At 38.3% G+C, this 12,136-nt stretch overlaps 1 protein-coding gene across 2 annotated transcripts; it reads right to left on the bottom strand.

Annotated features, from left to right (window-relative positions):
* Nucleotides 1–236: 236 nt before the first annotated feature.
* On the bottom strand, nt 237–12,000 carry LOC139934912 (dysbindin-like). Of its 2 annotated transcripts, none has more exons than XM_071929334.1 (12): nt 11,982–12,000; nt 11,288–11,404; nt 10,443–10,490; nt 9,506–9,535; nt 8,324–8,380; nt 7,072–7,132; nt 6,216–6,348; nt 5,324–5,456; nt 4,464–4,486; nt 3,835–3,975; nt 2,346–2,615; nt 237–2,018 (listed from the first exon to the last, which is right to left on the bottom strand). In XM_071929334.1, exons 2-12 carry the CDS (start codon nt 11,341–11,343, stop codon nt 1,777–1,779), a joined length of 1,194 nt encoding a protein of 397 aa, XP_071785435.1. In that variant the 5' UTR covers nt 11,344–11,404; nt 11,982–12,000; the 3' UTR covers nt 237–1,776. The 2 variants fall into 2 exon arrangements, with proteins under 2 accessions (XP_071785435.1, XP_071785434.1); XM_071929333.1 differs by lacking the exon at nt 11,982–12,000 and adding an exon at nt 11,550–11,573.
* Nucleotides 12,001–12,136: the final 136 nt, after the last annotated feature.

Here is a 12,136-nt window from a genome sequence, read left to right as displayed (position 1 = left end):
ATATTACTGTTAAGCACAATTTTTCTGTGCTCTGTATGTTTTTGTGCTTAGGGCTTACGGAAAGAGTGGGCCCTGGAGCTAATGGTCCTTGGGGTGCATTTCCTTTGGCGGAAGGTCTTGAAAAAAGAACATAATACAAAAATTATGCCACTTTTAGCAAAAAGTAAAACTTTTACTCTCAAATAATTTCTTTTATTAGCACTCTGCAAAATTTCTGGCCCAATTTCATAAAGCCTGTAAGCATCAGGAACTTTCTTACAGAAAAATCTCACTTAACAGAAACTGCGTAGCCAACTGTCCAAACTTCATAGAGCTGCTAAGCACAAACAACATCTGCTTAGCACGAAAACAGGAGTGGGTTTTCCCGTTGTTTTCTGCCGACTCAGATGACCGATTGAGCCTAAATTTTCACAGGTTTGTTATTTTATATATACTTTGTGACACACGAAGTGTGGGACTTGGACAATACTGTTTACCGAAAGTGTATAATGACTTAAGTAGCTCCAATTGATTGACTCAATAAAATGAGAATCAATTTAATGTCACAATACAAATAACTGATAACTCATCTTATGATGAATCTTAGTGCTCTGCGAAATCGAGCATGCCCAGTATAATGACACAACAAAACAAACATATCATACATTATAACATATTTATTTCTGTAAAATATTTATATAATTCTTGTTCCACATTTTAATTTATGTACATACAGCTACACATCTGTATCAAATAAAAAGTGTAGGCCCCTACAACACTCAAATTAAAATAAATCTGTTGAAACATTAACCTCTTAAATCCATGTTAAATTTTGTGAACATTGCATAAAGTCTTACTCTCTATTGAATATTTATTAGTTGCAAGTGATATAAGAGTCGTTTGCATGATAGCATAAAATCAAGACAGTACAATCTTTCTGAATCTTACGCAAATACAAAAACACAGAGGAACTTTTCTTTATTTATCCAACATCTATGGATTTTTTTCCAGAAGTCAGTAAAGCACTGAACGAACAGTGCTAAAAACACATCAGTAAAAAGAAATTATACTTCCAAACTTTAAAGGTAACGAACGAGTAATGGGGAGCTGTTGATAGTATAAAACGTTGTGAGAAACGGCTCCCTCTGAAGTGATGTGGTTTTCGAGAAACAAGTAATTTTCCACGGATTTGATATTGAGACCTTAGATTCAGAATTTGAGGTCTCAAAATCATACATCTGAAAGCACACAACTTCGTATGACAGGGGTGTTTTTTCTTTCATTATTATCTCGCAACTTCAACGACCAGTTTGGCTCAAATTTTCACAGATTTGTTATTTTATGCATACATGTATGTTGAGATACACCAAGTGAGAAGACTGGTCTTTGACAGTTATCAATAGTGTCCAGTGTCTTTAATGCACTATTTTCCTCTCGTACAGAGAATCTTCCCTCACCTTAAAAGATAATATCAACAGCTCCTAGTGCTTTTTGCCAGGTAATATTTAAGGTCATAATTTTGTTTGAGTAATTACCAAAGGTTTACTGGGTGGTATACTGAAGAGGCAGAATGGGGAAGCTCAATAAGCTTCTCGCCAGTCAGGTAGCCGGTGCAGAAATGCATGATGCTGACTGATGATAAAAATAATAATATTAGTGGCTCCTTATATAGCGTGCATATCCGTCACTCGGTGACGCTCCTGGCAATGTAATATACATGTTACAAGTGCAAGGTAAGTGGGGATATCATCATGATGATGATACCCACCCTTTAAAAAGTTTTGTTGAAACACCGTCTTATTCCTTCTCTGAACCTTCATCTGGAGTGTCAAATTCATCCTCGTCATCTTCCTCATCTTCTTGAGTTGTATCATGTGTCGTTTCACTGGTCTCCTCTTCATCCTTGACCGTGGGCTTCTCCTGAGGGGTTTCTTGAGATGGGGCCACCTCAGGTTGAGAATCTTCCTCTGCATCGTTGACCATGGGCTTTTCATGAGGGGGGTCTTGAGATGGGGCGTCCTCAAAATGAGCATCTTCCTCTGTGAGAGACAAAATAAGGAAAGACATGCTGTAGTTCGAGTGTTCATTAGAAAAGGAATTTAGATGATGCAGTTAAGCAAGCAAACAAGCAGCCAGTGGCAATCTGCATCAAATTACTTTGGTTGGGGGAGGGGGGGGGGGGGGCTCTATATCCCCCGTGCCCATGACGGATACAGAGCATTATAATGATGATGATGAAGACCCGGAGAAGCTAGTATACAACTGAGTTTTTCCCTTTACACTAACATGCCTGCCGCTCATGGCTGTAGAATGATAAGCTACTCAAATTAAATTATAAAATCTAAATTTGAAAAAAAAAAAATCACCTGCTAGTCCTTTGTCTAAACTACCGCTGCTCTCCTCTGTGTCGTCTCTTTCTGTTTCCTCCTTAATTACTTCAAGAATCTCCATCTCTCTATCATCCTCCTCCTCCTCCTCCCCATCATCTCCTGCCTCCTCTCCCTTCCCCATAGCTCCTGGGGCACTACCTCCTAAGAAATCATCCAGAGCCTCCTGTTCTTGGTCGTCCACGGAGATTTCAAAGTTCTCGATTGAGCTGATGTCTGTCGGGGTCCGGTGACCATCAGGTACCACACCTGAGCGATAATGAAAACAGAAAAAAGATGGATTGTATAAATTGATTTTTACCTCAGACCAATATGTATTTAGAGGCAGTGCACACTATTGGTAATTAGTCAAAATAATGTTAAGCATAAAACCTTTCTTGGTGACGAGTAATGGGGAGAGGTTGATAGTATAAAACATTGTGAGAAACGGCTCCCTCTGAAGTAACATAGTTTTTGAGAAAGAAGTAATTTTCCACAAATTTGATTTCGAGACCTCAAGTTTAGAATTTTTCGGTCTCGAAATCAAGCATCTAAAAGCACACATTCGTGTGACAAGGGTGTTTTTTTTCTTTCATAGTTATCTCGCAACTCTGACAACCAATCGAGCTCAAATTTTCAAAGGTTTATTATTTTATGCATATGTTAATATACACCAAGTGAGAAGACTGGTCTTTGACATAATACCAATAGTGTCCACTGTCTTTAAGCACTGTATAATCAGCACTTTCCTGAGTTCTGTAAAAAAAATCCACAGGCAAATCACTTGAGTGGGATTCGAAACCACAACCTTTGCATTGCCACTACACCATCCAGAGCTAGCTCGGTGGGTAGTGGCTTAAAAGGATACTGCAGTCAGATTAATTGACTTCCAACTGTTACCCCAAACAAAATTTGGGAGAAATATGGACACTGCCACCATTAGGGCTAGAAACTGCAAGTTCAACCCAAATTATTTCAAAATTTGCTGTCCAGAGTAAAGAGTAAGACAAAATATAATTGAAGTATTTTTCAGCTTTTTATGGTACCAAAACAAAAGAGAGAAACAAAAACACAACAGGTTTACATTGCCTTTAAAGGAACAATACAGAATTGGTAAGAAAACAAAAATTGTGAAGATCACAGATTTACATCAAACTTTCACGGTCTAATGATGATGATAGTAGAAAACATCCCTTGAAATATTTCTGTCTGAAATTGCATATTTGATGAGAAACAAATAGTCTAGTTTCGCGTTTGGAGTTTATCGCTCAGGGAGCGTTTTATTCATTGTTGTTTTGGCATCGAAGCAATGCAAAATTTGTAATCAGTTTTTCACTATTCTCTCGTGACCCAGAAGGCCGATCGTTCTCAAACTTCTACAGGTTTGTCAGTTTATATATATGGTGGATTACATAAAGTGCTTACACTGCCAGCAACTGTTTTTGCAAGCAAAACCAATTCTGTAATGTTCCTTTAAGGTTACACTTACGTTGCATTTCACCATGCGTTCTGTAATGATCCATGTCGGCTGCAAAGACATCTTGGAAAGCTTTCTGTCTCTCCATCTTACCAGCTTTCTGGGATTCTTCCTTGAGGCGGACGCTTTGCTCATATTCCTCTTGAAGACGAACTGAAGAAGCGAAAGGAAAAGGGTGATTGATGAATCAATGAAACGGAAGAATCGGTAAAATCCTTGAAATGACAATAAGTTATCAACTCAAAAAGCCGTTTGCGTGTTAGATTTGAATATTGTCTGGAACAATGACGTGCTTGATAGCAAGTTACCACTTCAATTTGAAATCAACAATTATAGAGACAGTTGCTATGTCACATGATTCGGGGCAAGCTTTTGCGTAGTTACGTAAGACATGGTGAACAACCACACACAATTCTGAATGGATGTGTATTGCACAATGGTGCCAGGGTCTGCTTATCTGGAAGTTGCCGTAAGCTTGCCCTGAACCATTTGACATAGCAACTGTCTCTATAGTCTGAGGAATTCAAATTTAAGGTTACTTGTGACTTACATGTAGCAAGTCATAATACCGGTACCAGACATTATTCAAATCTAACTCGCAAATGGCTCATTCCTTTTTGTTTTCAAGAAACATTCCTTACCTTTCATTAGTTCCTCTTCTTTCCTGAAACACAAAAAATGAAAAACAAAAAAATTAAGGCAAAAACCCCATCAGAGCCACATTTTTATTTTGTCATTGTGTTAACAACAGTTATAACTGCTGACAAAGACAAACAAAACCTTACATTGTGTGTGTATGTGTAGATGCATTCACCCTGTGAAATCATATGGCAGTCTTGTATAGTGTTTGTATTAACTCATAACCACAGGCGGTGATATTCCATGGTCAGAGAGTAAGAGGGTTCACTGTGTACTATGTAGATACAATCACCAAGTGATATTGTACTGTGGGCTTGCATAGCTTCTGATTGAAACTGAAAAGGTCAAACTATAGGGGGGGGGTGACTGCACTGTGTAGGCATTTCAACTTGATGTCACATTGCAGTTTCGCATAGTTCATCTATCGTTCAAAACCACAGTTGGCGATATTGAATGGACAAACAATAGGAGGGTTGACTGCACTGTGTAGATGCATTATCAAATGATATCATACTGCAGACTTGCAAAGTTTATCACTAAGGACCCGTGCAAAGTTTATCACTAAGGACCTGTGCAAAGTTTATCACTAAGGACCCGTGCAACCCTTTCATGGCAAACTTGAAAAATGATGTGATGATCAAAGAGTAAAAAGAGACAGAGATAGGCCACATCCATACATAGTAGACCTTTGCAACTTTGAAATGGGAAAAGCGCCCTCAATTAACCCAGAAATGATCTTACATGGCTGTTAGTGTTTTGCCATGCAAGGGCCGGGCTGAATGGCCAGACAGTGCTAGGGAATAAACTAATTGAATAAAATTAAACAGTGACTTCCGGTAATTGAATAAAATATGGTACATACATTTTTTGCTGAGTGTATCTCGCCAGTTCTGCCGTCTGCGTTTGTTTGTTCCGGAGAAGTTCGCAATGGTCGATAAGATCTTCGAATCCTGAGAGCATCGACTCCATCTCTTCAAACTCACCCTCTAACTTCCCTGTAAAAAGACAATCAAAAAATGAACCCCGTTCTCTTAGCGACAAGTGTACTGGGTTTCTTTATGTATTTAACACAACAAACAGGGCCAATGGCTTTATGTCATATCCGAACGATGAAGCAGTAAGAAGACAAGTGTCATGATATCAGGACACAAACCCACACTCTGCTGACCAGAAACACCAGGTGCGCTTGACCGCTGCGCTGTAAGCATTTGAGTTTGTGGGCTGTAAGCGTAAAGTCCAGTACAGGCTCTGTGGGTAATCCTACATGTATGTGACGTCATGGGTTACATAGTCTATGCTCGTACAACACTAGCTCCAAAAGGTGCCGAACATGAAGGGCCTATGCTGTGGAAATCCTTGAATACCTTTTCGAGATATACCGAGTTTGCTTTTATTCGAGCGGAAATTAAAAATTCAATTAATTAGCAAGTATTTGTCTGAGCAGGTCAACTTTTATTCCAACCTGCAGTTTACTTTATACTAGCAATACCAATATCAAAGTTGTAATTAAGTTGTAATAGTGTTATCATATTGCTGTATTGTTCTTTGTGACGAGTGGGGTCTCTACTCGACAAGCTAATGCTTCTTGGAGACCTCGATCCTCACTCAAGTATCCTAATGTCCTGGTGTTTTCTTAATTATTATAATAAAATTTCATCACTTATTCTTTGTTATGTTGGAAAAAATAAATACAATTTTATAAATTAGTATTAAACAAAGAAAATTCTGAGAGCATTTCTTTTGTTTTTTCTCACCAATTGAAGCTGTAAGGTACTGGATGTTTTCAACGACTCTTGGTAGATCTTGAAGCTGTTTCTGGAACTGGACGATCGGTTCAGCTCTCCGCTCATAATTCAAGAACACCTGTTGGATGTGTAAATCTATCACCTGCAGTAAAAATAGAAAACATTTTAGTTTTTTGGGAAAAGGGTTGGTTCTGGTGTGTCCAAGCAGGATGGGTGCCGTATCTGAATTCTTCTGTAAATTTTGGGTTGAAATTAGAAAAAATTTCCTAGACTGACAGAGCAAACTGACACGGAAGCCACATTTGCATCTCTTGCACAGGGCCCAATTTCAGAGCTGCTAAGGACAAAAATTTGCTTAGCATAACATTTCTTCCTTGATAAAAACAGGATTACCAACCAAATGTCTACATGGTTTTCCAGGATTCAAACAACAGCCGAATACCAGTAAACAGGCAACATGCAACAAATGAAATTTGGTTGGTAATCCTGTTTTATCAACATCAAGGAAGAAATTTCATGCTAAGCAAATTTTTGTGCCTAAATCAACTGCCACCAGGGGGCATGTTGCCATCTACCCCTGGGGCTGAAAGGGGTCGACAGTCACAGTCTGTAAGGATGTAGGCATGGGTATCATCCACTAGGAGCTTGGCTGGTAGAGCAGAATGCATTACCTTCCCAACTTTTTACTGAGCAATATTATGGTCATGTGCCTTGCACAAGGGCACAAGGGCACAAGTGTCATGACTGGGACTTGAAACCACACTCTGCTGCTGACAACACAACAGCTTGGGTCCGTTGGACTAGATCGCTCGGCCTCGACGCGCCTTTTGGTTTTTACAAACGTAATAGTATTTAATGTCCTCACCAAAGCCTCTTCTGCTGATGCCTCAATCTCTTGATGTAGTTCACTCCATATCCGCTGATACCTACAAAGAAAACAGCACAGGGAAATCTTTTGTGGTCGGGCACTTTCATTTCGTTTAACTTCGTTTCATTTATTATGGTTGTGAAGTCAAGGAATCTAAAAATCTAAAAAAAAAAACGCTTCAATGTTAGATGTGTGAGGAAAACCCTCAAATATTCCAGGGAAAACACTCATGTCAGGTAGGACTGAAAACCCAATCCTAAAACCTGGTTCATACTTCCTGAACTGTGCTCAACTTTTGCGAATATTCACAGCGAAAAAAGAGTTGTGATGTCAAATTCATGCCAAATTTCTTTGCATTCGCATTCGCAAGAAGTATGAACTGGGCTTAACCCAAGCTCTAGTGTATCTGACCAGCTGAGTGTGGAATTGAGTCCCTGCTGCAGCACTTGTTTCCTTGAGCAAAGTACCTTACCGTAATTGCCTTGTCCTTCAGATGGGACATTAAAGGGTATATGTACTTTTTCCTAACAAAAAACACAATGTCCACAGATTTACATTAAACTTACACAGTTTGAAGATTATGATAGTAGAAAGCTTCCCTTGAAATTTGTAGGTGCTGTAGTTTTTGAGAAATTAGTAAAAGTAATAATTTTTGTCTCAGATTTAGCATGTAAAAACGTATTAACCAGTTATGCTATGGTTTTGGTATAATATCATAACTGGTTAAGGGGATTTTACATGCTAAAATAATTTTGGTCTCATGAGACCAAAATTATTTTGCGACTTGTTTCACTCATTTCTCAAAAACTACAAAACCTTAGTTAGTAATATTTGAGGGGAAGCTTTCCACTTATCATTATCTTCAAACCCTGTAAGTTTAATGTAAATCTGTGGACATTTTGAAAAAGTACCCGAATCCTTTAAGCCATAGGTCCCATGTACTAGGATTGAAAGTGCAGGTAAAAGAACCCAGAACACATTCATCGGGGAAGAGTAGAGGTTAACCTTGGTGTTTCTGGTTCACATAGCGAGCACCCTTGTTTACAGGTTTCCTCAGGCGTGCCACCTGCAATGATTATGTTCATTGATGAGAAATTCTTGGTTTTAATACCAGTAGGGCCTAAAGGGCACATGTGAAAGAGAAATTTGCACCTCTACTGTGTTACAAGGGGCACCAAGGCAACAGCTAGGGGCATGGAGGCATTCAAGGTATCATCTGGCCTGAATGATGTACGGTTGGTGTTCATACCTGTCCAGAAGCTCTGCTCCAGCGTCGTGATTGCAGACTTGGGGCACTGCTGGACGACTGTGTTTGGGGAAATAAAAAAAAGTGTCATATTTTTATGGACTATACCTTGAAAAAAAATCTTTAAAAAAAATGGAATGCTATAGATTTTGATCTCATGATTTTGGCTTCATGAACTGCCCAAACTGGAGGAAGATATCAAGCCCTGATTCAAGTTTCATTTATTTTCTACAGTATCACTATCAATCAAAACAGGTCCATACAAATTTTAAGACAGTGGACACTATTGGTAATTACTCAAAATAATTATTAACATAAAACCTTACTTGGTAATGAGTAATGGGGAGAGGTTGATGGTATAAAACATTGTGAGAAACGGCACCCTTTGAAGTGCCATAGTTTTCAAAAAAGAAGTAATTTTCCACGAATTTGATTTCGAGATCTCAGATTTAGAACTTGTGGTCTCGTAATCTACCATCTAAACATACACAACTCATTATTATCTTGCAACTTTGATGACCGATTCAGCTAAAATTTTCACAGGTTTGTTATTTTATGCATATGTTGAGATACACCAACTGTGATGGCTAGTCTTCGACAATTACCAATAGTGTCCACTGCCTTTAAAAACATCTTTTAGGCCTATAGATTTCAAGAACTAGATGCAAACAATGAGACAGTGCAGAGGGATCTATTTTAGAAGAAGAACTTTGCTATTGTTTTGTGTGTAAAGTGTATTGATCATTTTTTTGGAATTGCGCTATAAGAGCTGGTTTTATTATTTTATTTATGTAGGTTCCTAGTTACATGAATTGAGACAGAGAAAAACGAATATTAAGTGAACCATCATGACCATCGAGTCTAGCTACCAATACCAGGATGTCAGATGAAGAACTTTAACAGTGGTCCCAAAGAAAGCATTAGAATGTTTAAGTGAAGTAAAGGTGGTTCATACTTCCTGCAAATGCAAATGCAAAGCGAATGTTAACGTCACAAGTTCGCAACAAATAATTCGCAGCAGTTCAACTCTGCTCAACTCACTTGCGATTATCGCTGCGAGAGGAGGGTTGTGACGTCAAATTTATGTCAAATTCACTTCACATTCGCATTTGCAGGAAGTATGAAACGGGCTTAAGTTAACATGAAGTTTTGAAAACAAATTATCAGACATCGAATCATACTCACTTATCTTTCTTCAAAGCTGACAATTCTTCCCTGTTTAAAATGGAAATGAAAAGAAGAATTTAAAAGGGCATTCGGAACAAACCTTTCACAACCTGGGGCCAAATGGTGTTTCAAGAGTACAGTCAAAATCAAACTTCGTAAAAAATAGACACAGATTTTATATAACAGTAATCTGTGTACCCTTTCACATTAGGGCTTGATTTCACAACTTTAGTGTTAAGATTGATCCAACTGCGAAGCAATCTTACTTGATGAGCAAAGTGTGTCACATTACAAGTATGGCAAAACTGACAACTGATCTTTAAAAGATGATTCTAGGTTGTGCTTTTCACAGAATTTGTTCACTGGAATGGCCCAGATTTTCTTTTAGTATACGAAAATTGAAAAGAGAAAAAACAAAAGTACCTACACAGTTTAAATTTGACCGGGCACTAAAGACTAAATCTCATTTGCATTTACAACGGTAAAAATTATTTCAATACTCAAAAGAGCTGAAACTTGAAAAGAGATTTATCATCATCAAGCTGAAAGTCAACATTTAGGCCTAATTTAAAACAAAAACCCAAGACAGCTGGACTTTTCCTGTCATGAGTTACTGGCCTGATGCTAAAACTACTGGCCTCGGGCTGCGGTCTAAATTTGGAGCCCTGGGGTGAATTTCACAAAGAGTTAAGACTAGTCTTATCTCGAGCATAGGACGAGTTACTCGACCTAACTTAGGATGAGTTAGGACAAGTTACTCGACTTAACTTAGGGCGAGCCATACGTTTTGTATACCTCCTAGGAATAGTCCAAAGTTAGGACCAGTCCTAACTCTTTGTGAAATCATGGAGCTATGAAATCGACCCCTGGAAACTCATATTGGATGGGAAACATTCGGCACAAATACAAAATCAGTGATTCTTCTGATGAAAGGGACAAAATTGTCTGGTCATACCTTCGAGGTATTTTGACTTCCTTCGCTCGAGTGCTCAGGGTCTTCAAACTGTAAAAGGATAGAGAAGAAATGATGAGTTAGAAATTTATTCACTTCAACATGTTGAAAGTTACTGATCTAGGTATCAGGCCTTACTTAAATGTTTAAGTTAAAGACACTGGACACTATTGGTAATTGTCAAAGACCAGTCTTCTCACGTGGTGTATCTACTAAATACTAAATGCATAAAATAACAAACCTGTGTGTGATTGTAAAAATTTCAGCTAAATTGGTTGTTGAAGTTGCGAGATAATAATAATGAAAGAAAAAGCATCCTTGCCACAAGTTGTGTGCTTTCAGATGCTTTTGAAATTGAGACCTCAAAATCTAATTCTGGCTCTGACTGAACTGCTCATACCCATGTCCTCGATATCAAATTCGTGGAAAATTACTTGCTCTACTCTCGAAAACTCCCTTCAGAGCAGAGGGAGCCGTTTCTCACAATGTTTTACACTATCAACAGCTCTCCATTACTCGTTACCCAGGAAGTTTTTGTGCTAACAAAATTAACAATTCTTTAGAGCAATTTTTAATACTAATCCATAGTGACACTGCCTTTAAAATTAACCCACACCGGAGCATGCTTGCACAGCAATTTTGTCCTAATTAATTTGCTGCGGTGCCCTGTTTTGAGTGTGACTGTTGGTTCTTATTTATATTATTTATACAAAACAAAATGTACAGAAGGTCCTGTACACAGAATATCACCTAGTCCTGTACATGATTGTTTGTACTAGCCCAGTGTGACAACAGTATTGTAAAAAGTATATGCTTATGTAAAGGCCTAATTCTGTGACACAAATTACCCTGCTGACAGATCTTGCTGGACGTGATGAAACTTCTGTCTGAGTTGATCAAACATGGCTGCTTCCTTCAATTCCTTGATCGAACTTGTAAAAAGTTGTGTGTTGGATTCAAGTCAACTGAAATAAAAACATATTTAAACCATGGAGGACTGAAGTAGAAGGTCTAAATCACAACATAGCAATCTCACAGCTTCTGACACAACGTGTCAGCAGCGCATAAATTGCAGTTTTTGCTATTACAAAATACAAGTCAACAACCCACCGACTGTTGTTTTATCAACCCATCACTTTATCAGTTGTCTCTACTCTGTCGATAGGTGGCGGCAGACTCACCTCTGGTAAAAATACAGACACAGATGATGCAAACTCCACATCAAAATATTCAAACATGCTTAAAAGAAATTGTTAAAGTCCTCAGCCCATTGAAAAACAACGTGTATTTTTGGAGAACTGAACTTTTGATTTCTTTTTAATTTTTCAGAGGTCAACCATTTGGACCCATATAGCACACTCCTAAATGTCAAAACCCGGTTTTCATTAAGCACTTCTCTACCCGCAGACCATCCCAAGCCTATCAAGAAGTCTCCTCGAAAGTGAAGCACTGTCAGCCCCCAGACTGTCATAATTACCGAGCAATGAATCAAATTATCCTCAACAATTTTTTTTGTATTCAAAAATAATTGAGGGCATATACATTTATTATTATCAGTTTGGTGCACAAAATGTTTGTCTATTTTGTGAGGTGCAACCGGCCCACAGACTAGTCCAAACTATAAACCGCCTTTTTCAAAATACTGGTTCATAAAAAAAAAACACACACTATCTCAAAAATAAACGCATAAATTAAAG

This window comes from Asterias amurensis, chromosome 3 (genome assembly GCF_032118995.1).
Source record: "Asterias amurensis chromosome 3, ASM3211899v1".
Classification (NCBI taxonomy): Eukaryota; Metazoa; Echinodermata; class Asteroidea; order Forcipulatida; family Asteriidae; genus Asterias; species Asterias amurensis.
This window is presented reverse-complemented; position numbering and strand designations above follow the sequence as displayed.